General features: G+C 36.6%; 1 protein-coding gene across 4 annotated transcripts in view; it reads right to left on the minus strand.

Annotated features, from left to right (window-relative positions):
- Positions 1–363: 363 nt before the first annotated feature.
- LOC113062148 (regulation of nuclear pre-mRNA domain-containing protein 2-like) overlaps positions 364–23,863 on the minus strand; it is a 33,006-nt gene continuing 9,506 nt past the window's right edge. Inside the window, exons 2-14 of one of the 4 annotated variants that reach the window (XR_003278507.1) lie at positions 19,560–19,689; positions 18,852–18,985; positions 18,601–18,653; positions 18,355–18,481; positions 18,071–18,246; positions 13,792–14,158; positions 13,430–13,693; positions 12,916–13,101; positions 9,679–11,738; positions 6,079–6,166; positions 3,053–3,274; positions 1,296–1,572; positions 364–884 (exon numbers count right to left, since the gene is read on the minus strand). Coding sequence is in view for 1 of the 4 variants with exons in the window: in XM_026231772.1 (XP_026087557.1) it covers positions 10,060–11,738; positions 12,916–13,101; positions 13,430–13,693; positions 13,792–14,158; positions 18,071–18,246; positions 18,355–18,481; positions 18,601–18,653; positions 18,852–18,985; positions 19,560–19,689 (3,116 nt within the window). In the remaining 3 variants the exon portion in view is untranslated. Of the gene's footprint in view, positions 885–1,295; positions 1,573–3,052; positions 3,275–6,078; positions 6,167–8,745; positions 11,739–12,915; positions 13,102–13,429; positions 13,694–13,791; positions 14,159–18,070; positions 18,247–18,354; positions 18,482–18,600; positions 18,654–18,851; positions 18,986–19,559; positions 19,690–23,863 lie in introns of those variants that run through there. The other 3 variants (XR_003278508.1, XR_003278509.1, XM_026231772.1) reach the window with 3 other exon arrangements.

Raw genomic sequence — 23,863 nt, forward strand, 5'->3', positions numbered from 1 at the left:
TGTATTAAAGGGATATTCCACCTAATAATGAAAATACTGTCATCATCATACTCACCCTAATGTAAGTCCAAACTGGTCTGACTCTATTTTTATCTGTGGTACGTAAAAGAAGATATTTTGAAGAAACTGTTCAACAATGGAAGTCAATGGGAACCGAAACTGTTTGGTTACCAACATTCTTCAAAATATCTTCTTTTGTGTGGAGCTGAATATAGAAAGTCATACATGTATGGAATGGCATGAGGCTTAGTCAATGGGTGGAATATCCCTTAATTCCTTCTTGTTGATCACAAATATAGGACATATGAACTCATTTTCAATAGCTATACACTGACGTCACATGCATTCAACTTGCAACACGGCTCATAATGTTCCAGTACATCTGTCAAATCTGAAAAAGTAGGTAATTAGCACATAAAACAACATAAAAAAATATGAAGAGACTGGAGGTTTGTGAATTTACATGTTGCCTGTCATGGCAGATGGCCTAACAGCTAATCAACGACTCCAGACAGCGACACGATCGCAGATGCCTTCAAGGATTGAGCCCTCCTACATACCTAATTAAAGTCTGTTCAGTCAACATAGATTTCCACAGATCCCATCTCCTGAACCATATAATGTGTTGTTTCCATTTTTAGAAATGACTTCATGTTCCTCAGCCCTGTTAGAAGAGCTTAATGATAAAAGATTTATGCTATATGTAGTCTGCTATATATAGGCAACTGGAAGTGTTTGTTTGACTTAAATAAATCTATTTTTTTATACAGCCCGTTCACATTATTAACACTGACAACTCACCCCTGGCAATGTCTTCTGCTCATGCAGTGCATTCTGGGCCTTCAATGCTGACTCCCTCGCACAGTACGTCAAGAACGCACATCCTGAAGAAAGAACAAGAATACAGTGTAGGATGTTAAAAGAAAAACATACCAGACATAGACAGATCATGGATAACAAGCAGTATTTTGCAGACATAAAATAATTTGACAACCGTGACTGAGAAATGAACAATTTGTTTCATCACCAAAGATGCCTTTTCTATGAATAGATTTATCTCAGGAAGCTAGAAAGCTGGATGCAAACTTTAAATGTAGCAGCAGCAAATGAATGCTACTACAAGCTAAAGGTTAAAGTGTCTACACAATAAAACAATTATATATCCCAGTGTCAAAGAAGGCCTCAGTAGACGAACTAAGATATGTAGTTAAAACATGAAAAGGAAATACATCTAGCACCATTAGTCTCCCGTCTCCCCTTGAGACTGTCCGTTCTATAGAGCTGCGTTTAATTACCTTTGTGCATTCCCGTGTACTTGTCCTTGATCACCGTAAGCTCATAGATCTTCCCAAACTGCTCAAAGATGGGCTTCAGGTCCTTCTCCTCCAGATTCCGTGGGATCTGGCCAATGAAGAGCTTGATGGCGTCGGCTTCCTTCATTAGGACAGTTTCCTAAGAGGACGGAGCGACAGCTGCGCCCGGAGTTTCAGCACTGGAGAGCGGCTCAGCGGCGGGGGAAGAGTCGCGATGTTAAACACGAGTCCCGGTGGAAAGGTTTGAACCGTGACAGCTCTGAATACAAAATAAAATAAATAAATTTTACAAAATAAAATAAATAAATTATACACACACACACACACACATATATTCTGGCCAAAAGTTACCTATCTGGAAGACCTTATAAACAAAACACTAATGCTTTTATTTCGAAGAAGCGACACATGACAACAGTATTTAAGTTTTTTATCAATGTAAAATACGATTGGTTTCTGTTCGTGAGTCCTAATATGTAACTTGAGGTAACTGAAACGTTTTTAAATCAGCTAAAACCTACTATATTTGTCCTTAAATGTAAAAAAAAAAAAAAAAAAAACTTTAGTTACCGAGAATCAAAATGTTTTCTGTTCTGCAATATGAAAGCATACTTAATTAGATGTAAGATATCTAGACCAATCAAAATTCAATATGCAAATAAATTCAAGAACGACCTCCAATCGCCATTCAGTTTGCCAGAACTACAATATCTTCTTCCATGACGGTCAATTTGAACAGCGAACATTTTCACACAATGGGACATCTTACATTTCTTTACAAGTATAACATTTATAAAAAAAAAAAACAGATAGCAAACCAAAGAAAATTATCCACAAAACTAAGTTTAAGTTTGAGCTGAATTAACTACATAATATGGAGGATAACAGAGATTTCTATACAATGTTGGCTTTCTGTTTGACATTTCAACATCATACAATGCTGATCTATAGTAGCTATATATTTTTTATTACAATTTTGAGCTATTCGAGTATACATTAATGATCTGTTTGAATGAATGCATTATATAATGTAAATATTAATAATGTATGCTATTATAAGGTGTCACCAAATACAGAATATAATACGAGATCAGTGAATCTCTGAGGTATTTTAAGAGATTAAAATGCTATAGTAAAACAAAGAAACTTGTGTTACGAGCTCTGGCAAGAGCAAGTATATTAAAAGCGAATGCAATAAAATGAAATGCATATAAATATCGACAGATATCCCCATTGCTTCTTTGTTTAATCCACACTGGAGGTTCAGGCGTATGTGGCTCTTTGTCACGACACCAACTGCACATACGCACATACATGATAGAGAACAAAACATTCAGCTGTACATGCAACTTCACGTCTTTAAATCAAAAGAGACTAAAATAAGTTTAATTTATTTATTTTTTACTAGCTCTCTGGTGTTTGTCAGAGGCGAAATTTGCTCACGTATCCTTCCCTCTCTCTCTCTCTTTTGTTAATCCCAAGGGGATGTTTGTTTATTTGCTGTCTTTCTGTCTGGTTGTGAATATGGTGTGATATTCGACGTGCACAGATAAAGAGAGCTGATGGAGAGCGGGTGGCTTGAATGCCAACCCCTGTACATTTAACTAAATCCGTGCATCTGTCACCCTTGAGTCGTCTTGGTTTTTGTCTCTCTCTGCCCTCTCATATATCTCCTGTTGACTAGAATACATGCACGAATCAATACAAGTATAAATACGAATAAAATCTATTACACTCACGTTTTAAAGCAGAGGCTGTGAAGAAGATGCACTGTAATGCTGTAGCCAATATTCACGGTGTTGACACTCCGTATAACCCGTAGCTTTTGACGTCGAAAGCCGGTGTCCCCCTCCTGTCCATCTCCTGTCCTCCCTCGGGGTGTGGAAACCGTGACGTTTACTCGCTTTAAGGGAACGTTTATATTTTCCTCTCACACAGTGTAGCCGCAAAACCATTGGGCGCTGTCAAATAAAAACAGCTGTCCCTTTCAAATCAGTGTGTGACTATGGAGGTCAAAATCACTAATCATGCATTTCTCCTAATCGCGCCTTTATAATATATAATTTTTTGTATCTGCAAATATTTTAGTTCTTATAATGCATAGCTCAAGTTTGTGACTTAAAATCTTGCAATTGCAACTTTATACTGATACAGTTTATTTGATATGTTTTTACAATTAATTTAATTTTTTTAAATTTAATTTTTTATTTTTTTAATTTTAGCTCATAGCTAAATTGAACACAGTGCTACAATAACAATATGATTCACCTCCGTTTGTTTTGAGAATGAGTTGTACGAGGGAAACTAGTTTGACAAAAATAATACCAATTAATTTTCCATATATATATATATATATATATATATATATATATATATATATATATATATATATATATATATATATATATAATGAAGTGAACAAAATTGGAAAAAAATACAAAGGAGCATGGAATAATCATATTCAGAATTATTAATAAAGAATAATGGTAATAATTATATTAATAATAATCTCACACGTTCCTTCATGAACAGTTACATTACATAACAAGCCAAATATGACAAAATATTTTTTTTATTGGTGAACACAAACAAACGAACACGTTTTACTTACAAGAAACTGTCTGTACACTCAAGTGAACTGGGTTAAACTTCGCTACTGCTTTATTCGAGTGTTCGTTTTTTAGCTTTGCATGTAACATTTCGACGGTGCCTGATATCAAGGACGCTAATCCGCCTTTTGTTCTCGTCGAGCTCTGACCACGGTGCTGAAACTACACTGAGCCAAATCATGTTTTCTCGCAAATTAACGCCCACATGGCCTAAACTACGTGATGTGCTTGCTATGCGGTCGAGCAATTCCCAAATCTTAGTGCGCGATCTGGCATGGAATTCATTTTAATTCATTCTCTATTACTGACAAAAATATAAATAAATAAAATTAACCTTTAGGAGATTAATTTACACAGATCACATCACAAACCATGTGTTCGCTTTACATCCGCAGGGACGTGAAGTTCATCTGTAATTGTTTAATGGTCAGTAGCCTATATATCAGGCTGTCTGGCTCTTAGAATAAACTAAATTAAATACTAGAGTACTTGTGTTCATTTACTGGGATTGGCAACCATCTGCCACGAGCCCTTAAATCCCCCAATGCTGTTTTTACCCTTGCCCGCGAATCCATATTAAAAAGTTATCTTTCTGATAACCACACTTTAGAACAAAAAACATAATTCTTATACTATGAGCCAAAGCACGACTCAATCACGTACACGAGAGCACGCACTTAAATAAATCACAGATGACTCAACTGGTTATACCAGACAGCTGAAATAACGACGACATCTGCTGGATATTTCAGAATTGCCTATTTGTATACATTGAGAGCTTGTCGGTGGTCAAAGTCTGTGTCAATTATGCAGGAGAATCAACTAAATAAAAGCTTCCAGATGCCCAACAAGATTTTTGAACAACAGCCAAGAAATCTGGATGATAAACAAACTGTTTTTATCATTTGTGAGTAGCTTTTTTAATGTATATATATATATATATATATATATATATATATATATATATATATATATATATATATATATATATATATATATATACACATTAAGCAGCCCAAGGCATTCAAATCTCTGTGAGGTATGAAACGTGATATTGTATCAGCTGCATCTACTCACTTGTGGACTGGCATAAAGGTCACCTGATATACCCTGACCTTAATGTTGTGTAATCTTTTTGACCAATAACCCGATTTGTGAGTTCTGAGTTAGACACTATGCTAAGCCTACATGGTCATACTCATCTAAAATTATATATATACAGTACAGACCTAAAGTTTGGACACACCTTCTCAAAGAGTTTTCTTTATTTTCATGACTATGAAAATTGTAGAGTCACACTGAAGGGATCAAGGGCTATTTGACCAAGAAGGAGAGTGATGGGGTGCTGCGCCAGATGAACTGACCTCCACAGTCACCGGACCTGAACCCAATCGAGATGGTTTAGGGGTAAGCTGGACCGCAGACAGAAGGCAAAAGGGCCAACAAGTGCTAAGCATCTCTCGGGGAACTCCTTCAAGACTGTTGAAGACCATTTCAGGTGACTACCTCTTGAAGCTCATCAAGAGAATGCCAAGAGTGTGTAAAGCAGTAATCAAAGCAAAAGGTGGCTACTTTATTACATATTTTCAGTTGTTTCACACTTTTTGTTATCTATATAATTCCATATATAATTCCACATGTGTTAATTCATAGTTTTGATGCCTTCAGTGTGAATCTACAATTTTCATAGTCATGAAAATAAAGAAAACTCTTTGAATGAGAAGTTGTGTCCAAACGTTTGGTCTGTACTGTATATATATTAACATTTTTGCTTTGTCTAATAAAATGTAGATAAAATATTGCCTGCATGTTAATAACGAGAACAACAGAAACCACAATACCTCTCACAAGAGAGCAAACTAACCCATGAGACCTATGATAATTGTCTGCCCTATGGCAATGAAGTACCAGTTCATTAACATCAGTTTGTACCAGTAGAGGGAGGTAGAGCTCTAACTTTGCATTGTTCATTGCATTTGTCCTGAAGGCCTGAAAAAACTTTAGCAGAATAAAGGCTTTAACCATGTTGTGCACATAATAGTTAACCTCCATTGCCATCTAAGTTTAAGACTAATATTACATTATGTCAAATGCATAAAAAATATTTAGTAGTTAGTGCATTCGGAGTGTGCTTTGTGCAACTGCATATCCTTTACCTTGATTTGCAAGCAGACAGGATACAAGGGCATTGGATGTCCCCTCAAGGACTCTGTTGCTGGGCAGACAAAGTCCTCACCAGAAGATCTGCATTAATTGAGGATGGACAGAGGGAGAAAATAAAACAAAAGGTTGAATGGGTTAAAAGGCTAAGGTTACAGAAGGGGGAAGAGTATACACACACACACACACACACACACACACTCACCCAAATGGTGCTTTGAAAAATACATATTAAATTAACTATTAGCATCTTTTGGTGCCCCTTGACTTTATTTTTTTTCTATGAGAGTATATATATAGAGAGAGAGAGAGAGAGAGAGAGAGAGAGAACATAATATTAAAATGTTTGTTAAATACAAACAAAAAACCTGGGAAACTTTAAGCAAAGTGTTTATTTAATATTTTGATACAGAGGTGATTTCTAGTGTATGAACTGTGTATGCCGAGGGCGGATAACGCGGCACATACTGTTGTGGAATGTTTGGAACAGTGCGCGCGCTCTTCGCGTATGGGGGCGTGGCCCTCACTGCTATTAAAATAAGATATGTAACGTAAAGTAAACAGACGAGCGAGCTGATGACCTTCAGAACATCACCGTATACCTCGGAATCACAGTTTAACGTCGTCTTTGGTACTGTAAACTCTTAATAGTTTAGCGTTAGCAGCCAAATAAAATAAAATTACTTTATGATATTTAGATTTATTATAATTCAAAACATAACTCTACAATGATTATATTATCTATTAATTAAATTACAATATAGGCTATAATATACTAATGTATTGCAATGATTAGGAGTTTAATCTTATAATTAAATATTACAGATAATAATAACCTAGTGTAATGTTTTTTTTTTTATGTTATTTTCCTGAAAATATTTCATAGGCTATACATTTCATAACTATTATTTCCACGAAAATAAATCCGAGTAGGTATCATAATCGGTCTTATTGAAACATCTGAGGACACGACGATTAACTGTGTAACATATTGGACCGCTCCAGCGTTAATTCTCCATTTAAATAAAATGCTAGAAATTCAAAACAACTTGGCATATTCGTATGAGAGGCGACAGCTTATGGTTTTGAATGGTGATGGAATGCTGAGCTCTGGCCTTTCTGGATTTGTGTGAACAACACTGTATAAAATTACATTTAAAACCAGTAAAGGAATATTCTATAATTATCAATGGTTCACAACTTTAACAATTATATTCTTTCACGTCTATTTCTGTGCACATAACGTCTTGAATTATATTTAAGAAAAAATTTAATTTAAACCTCATTATTACTTTTATTTGCAAAAACGTGATATAGGTGTTTGTTAATTACTCCTAGTCCCACCAAATCTCTACACATGAATATGTAGGCTAATTATTGTATTGCTGGAAACGAATTCATGAATTAAGAAGTAAGGTTATGTTTTATGAGGAAGTTTGTAATTCAAAGCCCTGCTTTTGTCAATGACAGACAGAGAGGAGCTCAGCTGACACCTCTACAGCAGGTGCCTTACTGAATGATGAACCTGAGAGGGCAAAAGAGAGTTTGAAGACCCCTGATGTTGTCGCCCCCTGCCGAAGACCATGCGTAAATATTTGATTTGCAACTTGAAGCAAAAATAGATTTAGTCAACTAGAGGTTACAATTATTTACAGTATATGCTGATTTTGGAATGTAGATAGATGTGAAAATTTCAGGCAATTACTGAAAGGTTTAACTTTAACAGGTCTTTAGAAATGTAATGCTATTTCTATAATTTTAAGCAATTTAGTATTATAAGAAATTATGATTTCTAACTTCACTATAAAGTACAACTAAATGTTTCCAGCAGCACTAATTTAGGTTATTTAGCTATATTTCCTTTATGTTGTACAAACAATTAGCCAAAAAATCTCATTTGAGTCTTTGCTTCCTTTTCTGTTTGATGAAAGTTGAAGAATGAAATATGCATATACTTAAGCACCCACTCAGAAAAGCGAGTTTCAACATGTTTTAAAAAGTCCTGCGATGTTTTACTTCTGCGCTCCTTTTATTATTATTTTTTAATCTCTGAAGCAGAATTTATTCTGATATAACGCTTTGCTCATTGCTAAAATCCTGCCTATTAGCCAGCAAACATCACCTGCAACTGATTTTAAGGCTAAAGAAGTTCTCCTTTTACTTTACACTTCTATAATGTTGTTACTCAAGAAAAAAAAAAGCTTCATGTTGTTATGTTATTCCAATTTTAGGAGTTGAGAACATAAACATCCATCTGTGCCTAATCCAATTAGCATGAGTGACATTAAATTAAGTGGAACCATGCCGGGCCTTAATTTTAGAATCAAGTTATTGTGTAAATTCCTTGTCTCATATGCTACATTTAATTCAGAGGAACATAATTATTTCTTTTATGCTGTATTTCAGAGAAAGATGCAACAGTGTGATGCAACATTTGCCACACAACTGAAGTGTGACCAGAATCATCTCTAGATAGTCCTTACTTGATCCGACAAAAAATAGATTTTTATCTATTTCTGCATAGTAATTGGCTATTTCAAACTATTGTGCAAAAAAGCCTAAAGTGAGATAAATACGGGTAATTTGAAGTAAATACTCATTTCATACCAGACTACAATATGTGAGAGGAACGGAATGGAGGATTGATTACAGAACGCACTGAGTGAAGAGGTGAACATTTACCTTTAATAAACGGTCTACACTTATATTCTGATAACTCAAGCTTTGCTTTGTACAGTTTGCAGTTACACAGAATTTATCATAGAAATGGCCTACATTTACCCATTCAAACACTAATTGAGAATTACATGAAATGTAAAAAATACAAAGCCTCTGATTTTGGTTCCAGAACACAGTGAAGGACAAATCTCAGTCATATATAGTCGATACGAGTTGCAGCCATTTAGCTACAATGAAATCTCTGCATACAATGTTTATCATATTTTATTGATGAATGAAAGGTGTTCGCGAAACTGAAGAGCAAAGAAATCAGTCACTGAAGCAACTGAGATGAAAAGACTCATAGACATCATGGTTGAGACTGCACTCCGCCACAGTGGGTTTTTTTCCAAACATCTTTATTTATGTCAGTACAGTAAAAGCCTCAGGGAACTGAGGGAGGCCATGATGATTCTGCCCGACAACTTCGTTTCTGCCGTTCTGTTTCTTCTGCATCTTCTGCCACTGTTGGCAAAAACGGCTCGTCTCTGTACACCTCAGCACCTTACCTCAAAATTGTAAAGATTACTTTTTCTCTACACTGCACTGTTTGTCCGTGAAAGAGGATCATGAAGCTTAACTACCTGTTAAGGTACATTTAATTATATGTACAAAATAAGATCAAAACTACCAGCTTTGCATAACAATATAGCTTGATCATCAGTTGAACTTCAATTTGGAAGTAAAAAAAATATTACATATCAACCTTAGTTAAATGATGATCCAAAAAAACAGTTTCCCAAAGATATGTGCGAGATATGTACGCACACATTCTCTCTGAGGGAAAAGGACATTTTGTATTAACCTTTCAATTTGACGTTTTTATAGAACTAGACACAAAAATGAAATTGAAAATGGAAATGAAATTGAATAACCACCTCTTGTTTTGTTTGCCTTCAGATTCCATCTCATTCCCCCAGCATTCGTTGCCAGATATTCTTTCCATTTCTCTGCTCCAGTGCTTCTTGACTTCACCTTGCAGCACAACTGCTCACACTTTACATGTCTTGGTGTTGGAAAAGATCAGAGAAACAGATCTTGCTCAAAAGTTTTTGTTGGTCTGATTCAAACCCCTTGGTTACTTGAATAAATCTGCACTTTTCTATTGTGATCTTGTGAAGGTGTTCAGGACCATCTCCTTCGTGTCAATATCCACAGCAATCTTTGTCTTGATGATAACCCAACAGCACTTTGGACTTCTTTACTTGCTCACTGTGACATGCACTAAACACCTGAGCTTAAGTATCACAAGACACACTTCAGTAATGTCGAGGCAAGAAAGGTCTTTTAGGGGGATAAAAGGGGCCCCTGACTCTGGAAGGTCCACCAAAAGGTGGGCCAGGTCGCTTGCCTCTTGGAAAGGGCAGCTCATGATGGACCGGTGGTGGCCTGCGAAGGGGCCTTGGAGCTGGATAATGCCCAGGGTGAGATGGAAGAATATGGCGTGGTGGTGGAAGCCTGTGCTCCAGGTGAGGAGGAACCCTGCGTTCTGGGTAGTGAGGTGGTAATTCTTCAGGATAATACTCTTGTGCATGAGGCGAAATCAGGTGCATTTCGTAATGAGGGGGAGAGGGGCTACGTGGTGGCTGTTCGTAGAATTGGTCAAAGTATGGATCTTCAGGCAAAGGTCGAGGAGGACTTGAAGATTCATGGTAACCCCGTACTGGAGGAGAAGACCCAATGTGGTGATGGGGTATACTTGGAGGGTGCTGCAGAGGTACTCTTGGTGGATGTTGGTGGTTGTAGTCCACTGGCCCATTCAGTGGGATTTTAGTAACAAGGTGCGGTGCATTAGCAGAGTGAGAAATCACATCCCCATGTGGATGGAAAGGCTCCTTGTTTGAAACCTCATGAGACATGTGTTCATAATCAGAGTTTGCTGGGACATAGGAGCCATCAACACCACCTCGTTCTGCTTCCCTGAAAGGTTCCTGCAAATCTTCAGTGGCATGAGGACCACTTGCTCTTGAAGAAGATGCTGTATGCATGAAATCTTGTGGTGGAGGAGGAAGCTTTGGGATAGGTGGCAGAGGTGTGGTGAAGAAGTTAGGCGCTGCAAGATCCTGTCTTGGTTCTTTGGCAACATAACGCTCTGCACCATATGCGTCAGAGCTGGCCAATACTTGCTTCTCTTGATCATCTCGATATGCGTAGCTACCTTCCACCATTTTAGAATTTGGTCCCACATCATGAGTCAAGGAGTTTTGTCTCAGCTCTTGAAGCATTACACTGGATTTCTCGGTATCTCTCAAAGGTTGCTGGTTGCTGGACATAGAAGAGGAACGCATTGCTTCAATGCGTTGAATGCGCTTAGCTTCTGCCTCGGCAAGAGAGGGCACATAGTCTTTTTTTGGTGCGATCTTCTGGTGCAGGTCTGTGTGAGCTTGAGGATCGGTGTGAGCATTTTGTTCCTGCCAAGATGGAAGTGGACGCATTGATTTAGCATCTAAAGTGGTGGTCATAGACACCGTTTGCCCCTGCTGATACGAGAACAGCTCTGATGGAGGAGCATCCATAATTTCATCTTGTGTCGGTGTAGCACCAGCTTCATCCCTTACAGGGGTTCCACCAAGGTTTTCTGCACTTGCTGAAGGGCTATCAACAGTTCCTTTAGGCCACAACAGAACAGATGGAAATCCCAAATTAAAGCCTTTCAGCCCTGGGTTATCTTGGAGAAAGTTATCCAACTTGGAGTCAAAGGTAGAGTTGAGAGAAGAGCTAGGAGTTATTTTCTCATTCTCCATATTGGACTGCATAGGCGTAGGAGCCACACATCCTTGAGTAGAGGGATTCCTAGCCAGTGGGAGACTAGAAGGAGCAAGTAAGACTTTAGGAGATTCTTGAGTCTCTGCTGTAAGAGGCGATGTCAGGGATTGCTTTTCAGAATTCGAAGATGTGGTGGTCTTTGCAGTCGGGTTGTTTAGCAAAGAGGACAGACCTGGTGGGAAAAAAAATTAAAAGAAAGATAGGGGTAGGGACGCAGGGTCAGCAGATTGAGTTAAAAACAAAACATTTTCTAAAGAACTCATACTAAGAGCCAGACTACTAACAACTACCCATTTTTGACATTAAAAAACTACTGCAAGAATTTACTATAGGTTATTTTACCTAACCCTAATTGAACAATGTGATTTACCAAGATTTGTATTTAAATTACTGGTATTTGTGCCACTATTTAACCGCCAAAAAGCATGCCTTAACCAATTTTGCCCCTGTGCTGATTTTAGATTACCTGAACGTGATTATCATCATCTCTTCTTGTTTGCAACCCTACACTAATTTACACTGCTCTTGGTAAACTGCATTGACACTTTTATGGGGATTGCATAGTAAATTGACCTGTTTAGTAAATCTGGCCCCAAGTCTTTTTAAAAAACATCTACTGTTGCTTCCACAATTAGGCATAGTTTCACTAGAGTTTTAGGTCAACATGAAATAACATTGTCAACTCATTTTACTTAAGTAATTTGATGAATTTTCGAACATTTAACAAGTAGGGTTGGATTGCATCCATCAGGAATCATGGGCAAGAGTGCCAGAATGAAACCACACCTGAATCGGAGTTCACATTCGATTGTGAAGTACTACTATGCTCATAAATCACTACTTGTCTGGCACCAACTTTTGAGATTTTAGAAAAGCCACATTACCTTAATCAAACGCTTCAAACATAATTTAGTCTTTTTGCATTATTGACACACTGTTTTCCTAATAAATGTTGTTCAGTTGCTTTGCCGCAATGTATTTTGTTTAAAGGGCTATATAAATAAAGGGGACTTGACTTGACTTGTCATCTTAATGGTATTAAGCTTTTCGGCTTTAGATTTTGATTATTAATGGCCTAGGTGACATCGTCTGAGAAAGATGTTGTTTCAAAGGTGGAGCTAGTCATTACATTTTTGATGAAAGATTACATCAAACATTTTCTTTTGTGTAACACACTGAAGAAATCACACACAGTGAGACCGCAAATGTATTAAAATAAAAATAGGGTTAATTTTGATTTCATGTTGACTTAAAACAAATTGAACATACTATGTTTGAACTACTGTGTTCACAAATTTCATTTCCCAACTCTCTGGTTTCTCAAATAATTTAGCTTTTCGTTTTCTCACCCTGAAAACCCCCATGGGTTTGTGTTTTAGACAGTGCACTGAGCAAAGTGTTGGGGTTGATGTCCACCCTAGAAAGGATGCTGGCCAGTGGGTTAGCCAGAGGGGCAGTAGTGGGAGTCTTTTGAGTTGAGCTTGGAGTAGAAGGTACACTCGGGGATGGCCGAGATACAGGACTAACTCCTACAGCTGCAAAGGTAAAAGCAATGTTTGAATGCATGATGTTACATACAAATGTAGATTTCATTTCTTACTATGAAGCAGTTCTCCAAATCCAAATTCCAAAATTATTTTACTTTCTGGAATTTTTTCTACTTTATATTGACAAATAGTGAAGAGGAGACAAGAAAATTATTAGGGGAATGGGAGAAGACACAACACAGGTCACATTTAAACATGCATCTCTCGAATGAGCACCACAACTTACTGCTAGGACAAGGCTTTGACGTATGCACATTCAATAAGATATTTTGAGCTGTGTGTAGCATGCTGTGCAAATCAAATTTCAGCATCTCACCTGAGCTCTTCATAACGTTTGTGATTGTGCTGAGAATGGAGCTGATTTTGCCTAGATCAACACCAGCAAGGTTCACTGGCAGTGACGGTGTAGTTGGTGTGGTGGTGGTTGTTGTTGTAGTTGTTGTTACTGCTGAGGGAACTGTCACTGCTGGGGTGTCGATCTGCTTTGTTTGAGTACATTCAGTTGTTGGCAAGGATTCTGTGACATTTGGAGTGACAGAAGACTGTTTGGACGCAACAGCCGAGGCCACACGTTCCTCAACTGTAAAGAGGATACAAAATGAATAAAATAAAAAACTATCAAGTTTCTTTTGAATGCGAAACATACTAAATATCAAAAACTTTAAGGTCATATGGTACCTATGATGGTAGGCGTTTCTGTCTCCTCTACATCCGAGAGGTCCATGTCTTCTACATCACGATTGTCTTTGTCTCCCAAAGGAGCACTTGGTGGGGAGGAGCCCCCGACAGATGAGAGAGGGCTGGGAGCATCAGCCAAAGCAATCAAGTCCTCCTCCATCGCCTGACCATCCAGCTCTGGGTCTGGGGTACCAATCCTTTCCAGAGCTTGGAAGGGCGACTCTGAACCAGTGGGCGAAGGAGCATCTTCAATGGGGGAGGGGATGGGGGATGGTGTGGGGGAGTCATCTGGATCAGGCAATCTAGACTTCAGTGAATCGAGCTTGCGCTTAAGGTGTGACACCCGGTTTGCAAATGTCTCGTAAGCCTGAAGAACAATGATTTGGAGAAATGCTTCACTATTAGTTCCAATAACTACATCTATCAAATTGTACATTCACAAAACTGGCACATTAACAAAGGTTTTGTTTTGGGGGTTGAGCGGTATGAACTTAAATTACTTTTCAGAAGTTTAGGGTCAGTAAGATTTTAAAATTTAGATAAATTATTACTTGCGTTTAGGAAAGATGCATTAAATGCATCAAAAGTGATAGTAGAGACATTTTACAAAAGATTTCTATTTCACATTAATATCGGCTCATCAACAAATTCTTTATAAAACATCTCACACAAAAACATTTTAAGCCATTTTTAATATTGATGATAGTAAGAAATGTTTCTTGGGCACAAAAATAATATATTAAATAAGAAACATAAAAATAAGCATATCAGAATGATTTCTGAAGGATCATATGACACTGAAAATTCAGCTTTGCCACCACAGGAATACATTTTAAAATATTTCAAAAGATTGCTGCTTTTACTGTATTTTTTTATGTGAAACACAAAAGAGAAATTACAATATTTGTATATTTGATAGTGTTTTGTTTAATCCAAGACATCTGCAGATATGATTAAAAGATGAATACGACAAAACTACAGAATGTCACATTTAATTTTTGGGTGTTTCAACACATTCATGTTTAACCAAATAAAAAGGACCACACTTTTAGAGTTTAATCTCCTGTTTGATGTGAGCATAAGTATTGGAACAGTTGACTCACAGGCCTTTCCAAGCATTCAGCTGTGTCCTATTGCATTAATTCTTCAGATATTAAAAGCAGTTAGCTATTGCTTCTGCATGTGGAGTCTTGCATTTGATGATGAAACACATGAACCAGGATGAAGATGAAAGGGAGCTGACTTTAAGAGACATGCAAGCATTTGGATGCTTAAAGAAAAGAGGAACTCAATTAGAGCTATGTCAAAAACAATGGGCATGGAGAAATCAAGAATGTCCTGAAAAAGAAAGAAACCACCGGTGACTAAAGCATCCAACAACAACCTGGCCACTGATGACAGACAAATCATAAAAGCTGTGAAAATCCTAAAATGTGTGTCTGTAAAATCACCAGAAACCTCCAAAAAGTTGGAGTGATGGTCTGACAATCTACTGTCCGTGTTAAACCTCTGATCAGCAGCAAACATATAAAGGCAAGAATAGAGTTTGCAAAAAATGTGAGCCAGTAGAGTCTTGACAGATGAGACAAAGATAATCTAGGATTTAAGAGATGGGGGGAAAAAAAGGAAATGATCCTAAGCATACAACATCAACTCTAAAGCTTGGTGGAGGTGCTGTCATGGCATGGGCATGCGTGGCTGCCTCTGGAACAGGCTCTCTCAACTTTATTGATGACGTAAAGAATGATGGTGATAACAGAAGTGTACAAAAACATCTTGGCTACCAATGTTCAAGAAAATGCCACAAGACTCATCAGAAAGTGATTCATATTACAACAGGACAAAGACCCAAAACACCTTGCAAGCTCAGTCAAGGAGTTTATCAGGGCAAAGAAACGGAAGGTCTTAGATTGCCAAAGTCAATGTCCAGATTTAAAACCTATTGAACATGAATTTCACCAGCTAAAGAGGAGACTAAAGGCAGAAACCCCCCCAAACCAAGCAAAAGTGGAAATTAGATGTATTAAAGGCTGGGAAAAGCATGTCAATGGATGAAACAAAGAGTCCGGTGATGTCTATGGGTGGCTGAATTACTGCTCTCTGTGACTGTATGCAAGGGATATGCAACTAAGTATTAGCTTTTAAACTTATACATTTGCTTTAAGTTCAACTGTCCCACTACTTGTCCATTTTTATTTGGTAAAACATGAATGTGCAGAAACACCCAATAATAAGATGTGATATTCTGTAATTCAGTCAGGATCTTGTGACTCCACAGCTGACAAAGCAATTTTGTCTTTAATGTTATATATATATATATTAGGGGTGTAACGGTTCACAAAATTCACGGTTCGGTTCGATACGATACACTGGTGTCACGGTTCGGTACATTTTAGATACAGCAAAATGAAAAAATTGGCAGATAAATTTCCTTGATTTTTAAAAAATGTTTTATTTATTAAAACTAACAAAGTATGTTTTTTTTTTTGTTTTTTTTACATTGAACAATGATGGAACTATTCTTTACCCATCTTCTATGGTGTTTTCTTAGCAGCATACTGTATAAAACAAAAACAGCTCCTTATAAAAAAAAATAAAAAAATGTTATATTGTTGTAGTAGTTATGAACAAATACAAAGATGTAACTTTTAATATGGAACTCTACAACTCTTTATATTGAGTGTGTTTTTACTCAATCGGTTCTCTATAGGGCTTATGTTTTTTGGAACAAAGCAGGAATTACGGTTTGGCTGAAATGGGCTCGTGAAGGAATATTGTAACGGGGCTCAATTACATTAAGCATGTTCTTAAAACCTGCGTTTTCCACTATAGGCGCTCGCTCACTCAGTACGCGCTGAAGGCTCGTTGCAAAATGGCCAATGCGTTTAACAGACCAGAAATAGAAGATCCTCCAGTAACCAACAGGTCTGGTGTTTGGGTGCACTTTGGATACCCTGTAAACTATAATGGTGATGATAGAATGAATGGTAAATAGTAAGGTCTCATATCCGCGGCTATAACGTAAATGAAGCCTACCAATCGCCGCGGTGATGTCTCTTGCCCTGTTTGAATCCGTTGGAAATGTAAAAGCAGACATTTTTTCCGCTGGTGTTCCCTATTATCATGTAGATGCGACATACCGTTGTTTTTTTATCCACCACTCTCTTGCCATCACCATGGCTTACAAGACCTGTTGGTTACTGGAGGATCTTCTATTTTTGGTCTGTTAAACGCATTGGCCACCGCGTACCGTGCATGAGCTGCGCTGAGTGAGCGAGCGCCTGACTTAGTTGCCTAACACAAACATATAAGTTGGTGTTTTTTTTTCTTCTTCGGGGGTGTCAGGGGCGTTGCCTGTTACGTCGTTTGGGTTATTGGGCTACCTTGTTGAACGCATATCATTATATTTCACTTTTTCTTTCCAAATATAATTAATTAGTCCAACGAACCGTTCGGTACATAATGCGTACCGAGTACCGAACCGAAAGCCTCTTACCGAACGGTTCAATACGAATACGCGTATCGTTAGACCCCTAATATATATATATATACACATACACACACACACACACACACACAGAGATGAAAAACAAATTTTCTAATACAAATTTTACATATACTGCTCATCACCCAGACACCATCTAAAATCTTATAAAAATTAAAACAATTAAACTACGCAAAACCAATGATCTAAAATGTAATTATCCCAGAAATGTGGTAATTTAAACCATTGTAAAAATAAAAAAAGGTTAATTATAAACTTATACAGCGGTGTTTTTTTAAATGGCCAAATATGGCAAAAATTTAATTTCAGCACAATGCACCTGAAACCACTAAAAGCAAGAAATAACCATTTAGTCATTACTTCTGAAAGGGCTATTTGCTGCTTTCAATCATAAAGATAGTTTTTATATGTGCATTGAAATAATGGGTCTGCTGGAAGGCTTGAGGACGCTGGAAGTGAGGAGAGATTAAGAGCTTTTGTTGAAGCAAATGGAAATAATTCCATTTCATAAAGTGCTTTTTGGAAATATAAAGAAAACAACATTTTACTTATTTCCTACTCATCCATTTCATTTGAAATGACTTGATGGTTCTTTACATTCATTCTTGTCTCCCGGTGTGGAAAATGAATACATTTAGTAATATTTTTTCCAACAAACACTGCAAATTATAGTGTAAAATATTTTGTACAGGAGTGTACCGGTAGCTAATTTTATTTATAATATCATTTCAAATTGCGCCCAAAAATATCATCACATTAATCTGCAATACTCACTTTAGCCACAATCTTGACCTCTTTATATTGCATCTCATAGAATATGTCTGCATTCTCCAGAGCTTCCATTAATGGGGGGCCTTTTTTGACCTCTCCATCCAGAAAGGAAACAAACTCCTGAAGCTTTGTACTCCCGTCTTCAAAGTCTTTAGAAAACCTTTTACCTCCTGCCTTGTCTAAAATATGAAATGTAGAAAGAACAAACACATAAAAATTAGAAAAATACTGATACATTAATTAATGCATATCCATTTAGAAATCTTAAAAGGCCACTATTTACCGACCTTTCAGTTTCTTAAGAGCCTCTGTGCTGCACACATCCACTCTCATTGCTGCTAACTGTTTCTCTTTGAGCTCAATTTCATCCATGGACGTCCTGTACTTGGACAGATGCTCGATAAACGCAGTGGGCTGACAGGTAAAAATACAAACAAGTAGTTAAGAAGTTGTTTAAATGAAAGGTATAGTCACCCCAACCCAAGGGGTTCCAAAGAGTCACTCAAATCCAATTGTGAATTTTGACTATTTACCACAAACTCAGCAACAATCTTGGATTTCAGGGCAGATTTGGAGCTAACTGGAGCTGAAAATAAAATTGAATAATATTAAAAATGAATAATCAATCACTTATAATTTTAATAATTAAAAAAAATATGTACAAGTCTTCAAACATTGTATATTAAAACTTTCAATGTTAAACATAAAAATAAATACTGACAAGCATGTAAAATACGACCTGGAGCAACATTAAGTTGATAAATCCTCAATTATTGATTCAGACCTTTCACTGGTTCTTCTTTCCGAACCAAATTGTTCCTAAGCTGACTGATGAACTCCTCTGAATAGACATTTCTCTCTTCCCAAATGGACAGTATCCTCACCACTGCCTTGTTCACCTTAGAATCCTTTGTTGCACTACAAGAAATCACATTTCTTTCACAAAGCTTCATAATATAAAGCAATTCACACAATGCAACATCACAACAGATTTTAGAAAATAATTTGCATATAAGGCCACATTAATGCATGCTTTGTTAGAAGCACTTTGTCACAGCATCATTTAGTAACTGATGGCTGATTGATTATAGAAACATACTAATCAAAATATATATATAAATAAATGTGTGGCTGCAATGCATAGGCTTATAATGTATAATTAAATAAAAAACATGTAATTCAGATATGTCTTTGACTGAGATTGTTATTTGATTTGTATGTCAATTATTAAATCGTTAAACAAAATGGACAAAATACAAAATGTCCCAAAAAAATATATATATATATTTTTTAATAATAATAAATAAATAAAAAGTTGGTTTGGGTCATGGCTCCTTATTTTGGAACTGTATAAAATTTAAATGTAGAAATTACTTCCAGAACCGAGACCTGAGAAAGTGGGTGGTCACTGTTGTGGTCTATAGGCAGAAAGTGTATTTTTTGCTCTTGAGAACAATCTGGTTAAAGTTCATGTTGATGAAAGCAGACTCACCTGATGAGCTTAATAGCTTCTGGCAGCACATCTGTGAATGTGGTGCGGTAGACTATGGCATTTTTCCTTTTACAGTTCTGAATGACATCATTCGCCAGATAGAAGAGATTAAGCCTGTGTGGCGCATCCGCTGGGAAAAGAATAAGGAAAAGTTTAACTTCATCATAAAACAATCAGTTTAATGGTCCGCTTACAATGGCATGAACTTTGTCTAATATTAGTGAGGATGGGCAAACCATAAAGAAGTATTAAAATTCATGCTAACATTGAATAATTCATGAGGAATGTCACAAATTACAGCAGTTTCTTTCATTTATAGCTATATTAGCATACACACCAATGCACTATAATGTTCTGTTTATTATAAGCAGAAGCTGCAGTTATGTCATCGGTCACTTTAAATCTTTGATCTCTTTAAAACAGGAAGAATTCTGATTGGCTGTCAATGTTTTTTTCATTTGTTAGCTAGAAAAAAAATAGTTGTGAGTGATTCCAACGATATCATTCCTATGTGTCGCTATCAGAATAGTGTGATTATAAACCATTTTTTTAAAACTATATCTATCTATATCATTATAGTTATTGTTCTTAGTTTGTACAGCCCTTAACTCAAACTTTTTTCTTCTTGGAAAGTTTTTACTATGCCTGCACATAGTTTTGAATCACGTGTACACTATGTACATATTTGGTTGTAAATTTGTCTTAAACCCAGACTTTAATATTAAAGGGGTCATATAATGAGATTTCATGTATTCCTGTCTCTTTGGAGTGTTACAAGCTCTTGGTGCATTCAGAAGATCCATAAAGTCGCAAAGACTAAAGTCTCAAACCCAAAGAATATTCTTTGTAAAAGTAAATGCCCTGACACGCCTTCCTAAAACACCTCATTCAAACAGGCCCCCACATATCTACGTCACTGTGTGGGAAAATTTGCATAACACTGCCCAAATGTATAAGCAAAGAAAGAAGGCATAACTTTTATTCAGTGTTAAGGCTTGTTTGATATGTGTCAGTGCTACACAGATGAATAAACATATGACATCATATACAAGTACGGTGAGAGCGATTGGAGAGCAGATGACTCTTCAAGCTTTTGAATCGCTCTTGTGGTACTTTGATGTCATACACTGATTGGTCTGGTTGTGAAGCCGCTGTGTGTTTCGTTGCAAAAGCCAAACTACTTTGTTTCACCTTCCAAAAGAGGACACCTAGGGGTGTGTATCTGCAATAATCTGGCGATACAATACGTATCATGATACAGGGGTTGCGATATTTTGCAATACACTGCAATACTGTAAGCAAGGCGATATATTGGGACATTCCTTATTTTAGGAATAGGATATATTTTTAGGAAAGCTGTCCAAAAAGGACATCTGCTTAATATCAATGAAAAAAAAGTTATTGCAGGGTGCCTAAAGAAAACAAAACAATTGTAAAACAATAAAATAAATACAGATGTTAAACATTTTCAGAACCTTTGAAACACTGCAGAGTTTTTTTTAATTTTCTTCAAAAATAAATCTTGTATCAGAGTGGGTACCCCTACTGCAAGGGTTTTTCGGTGGTGGAAATCCATTGCTGAAATTCCCTTGTTGAGACGGAGATTGCAGCTGATGGAAGATTAGCAACGACAGACGTCTCAAGAACGCAACTGCCCGAGCACTTTGGAAAGGAGAACGTGCGCGCGCCCGTGTGTGTGTATATGTGTGTGACTGTGAACTCACTGGGCGCGTTAACACATGCAACCACACGCCTACAGACATTTAGCTGAGCAAGCCAAATGAACCGAGTGAAAGGTAGGCCCATTTCGAGAGAAAGGGCAATGAAGTTACTTGCAAAGTATGTGACACAGTATTAAAATAAAACAGTAGTCCAAGAACAATGCTGTATAACTTGCGACACAAACATCCACAAGCAAATGAAAGGCGTGTCCCAAAGCTGGCCACTCTAGCAAGACGTTATCTCTTTATTACCGGGACATTTGTGCCATCGGAGACGGTGTTTCTACCGCGGGATGTCCACAGGCTGCGCTCCAGTCTAACCCCGCATCGTGACATTTTACATTTCTTAAATAAAAATTGAAAAAAGTAATTATCGCGGATGAAAAAAATGATAGAGCGATTAATTGATTTATTGACTATCGCGACAGGACTATGCATAAATGTCTAAAAATCTTGATTGGACCATCACTATTCCACACGATAAAAAAAAAAGGCTTTTAAAAGATCGTTATAAGTGATCAAGTCAGCAGATACTGCTTTCTGTGATCGGCCTCAAAAATCCCGATTGGAGTGCAATTTTATTATTTAATAATCGACATTTAACCGGTTCAAAATATTTATTTAATGTTATCTGTGTTAGGATATTTCATCTACAACAACGAGAACTTTTATAAACATCCATTTGCAAATACAGATCTCAGAAGCCCACGTACATTGTGATTCCTCACAATATGACCACTTTAAGCATTTAAAGAAAATTTGTAAGACAAATACACATAACTGCTGTATAACAAACACAAAACATGCTTTTTGGGAGTGAAAAATGTGTTCTTCCTCAGTCTAAGAACACAAACTAGTGTATGATGTGACAGCAGATTGTTGTTTCTGAATATCTTGCTTATCTTGTGGTCACTTGTTACATAAACCCTGCAGAATGCTGACAACACTTTTTGAACTTCTGGTTCCATCATCCCAAAAGTGTTTATTTTGAATGGATTTTTGGTTAAATGCCTGAAATAAGGTTGTTGTGAACACAAGTGCAAGATGTTTTCACGTTTCATTCTATGACTTAAAATACAGCAGTAATGGCATACTTGTGATTTTTATGATTGAATGTGTCTTTAAAAAGGCAGTTGCTAACAAGTTGCAAATTGGGACTACAGATTTTGCCAGGGATATCCAAGATTCATGTTTTATAGTCTTACTATGTTTATAGTATACTCACACTCTTGCAAACTATTCAAACTCAAACTTTCCAACTTTTGCAATCATCCAATAGTAAAAAGTGTAAAAAGTAACTCTATCAATTACTTACTCGGTCAAACTTTCCTTTTACTAAGAATTAATAATATTTAATCTGAAACAATTAGACAATTAGTTCCTAAATTAAGGAATAGTCAATAAACAATGAAACATTAGATTTGTGCTATTTAAAAAAAAACACATTTACTTACATTTTACTGTTATGGTCTTAATGCAAGCATTTTAATTATGCAAAACAGCACGTCCTTACAGCAAAAGATGGAATGTCACATTAATATTTAGGGTTGGGTATCGATTGGGTTCTTCATGATACCGGTTTCGATACTTTTAAAACGGTGCCTGAACCGATACTTAAAAAAAAAAATTTTTTAAAGAACCACAAAAAACTATGGATAACATTAAAGAACATTAAAAAATATTTTAAATAAATCCATAGCTTTCACACGCTTCTTGGATGCTCTCATTTCCCAATTTGTGCTTCTTTTACTCTAAAGCTAATAAATGTATTTCATGATCTAGGTCATTATTTAATAAAGCACACCTATTGTTTCTACTGTATATCTGTCAATCTTTAATCAGTTCTGTGAATGACTGTATGGTCATTCTTTCTATACAGTACTATGCAAAAATCTTAGGCACATTAGTATTTTCACCCCAAAAAGTTTTTTAAGACAGTTATTTCTATCTTTTGCTGTAGTGTGTCAGTAGGAAATATCAGTTTACATTTCCGAACATTCATTTTGCCATTCCTTTTAATAATAATCTAGTAAAATTTTTGAATGCACAAGCAGTCTCACAACAGCTGGTCCTTCACATGTAGATCTATGGAATTACACTTGCTTCAATAAAACTGAACGTAACTTTTCAGAAGCTATCAAAAATATGTCATTACAAAAAAAGAATGAAAATGAAAAAAATTAACTCAGTCGCACAAAGTTAATAGGCTCTTCAAATATGCTTAATTCTTTGTTAATGTTTTTCAAAGATTAGTTTTTACTAATCGTTGATTCTGAATGCACTGCCACAGATTTCGCTTTGGTGTTTGGTGTTTTCACACAAACTTCTCGTGGGGGCGACCTTAACAGTGATCTACTCTGATTGGATAGTGAACTTTTGATGGACAGGTGCTCTGTTACCAGGAAGTACAGATGTCACTCAGTGGCGTGCATATTGGAAAGCTCTCAAGGTGATTTGTATTACTAAATATGCAAATAATATTTGACCTTCGATCGTCTCAGTCTTTAAAGATGAGCGCTTGTCCTTCAAGGCAGCTAGAAGTAAGCTTGTGTTTCTGGTTGACAATAATAACCCACAACAAAC

The sequence above is a fragment of the Carassius auratus genome, chromosome 44, assembly GCF_003368295.1.
Source record: "Carassius auratus strain Wakin chromosome 44, ASM336829v1, whole genome shotgun sequence".
NCBI lineage: Eukaryota > Metazoa > Chordata > Actinopteri > Cypriniformes > Cyprinidae > Carassius > Carassius auratus.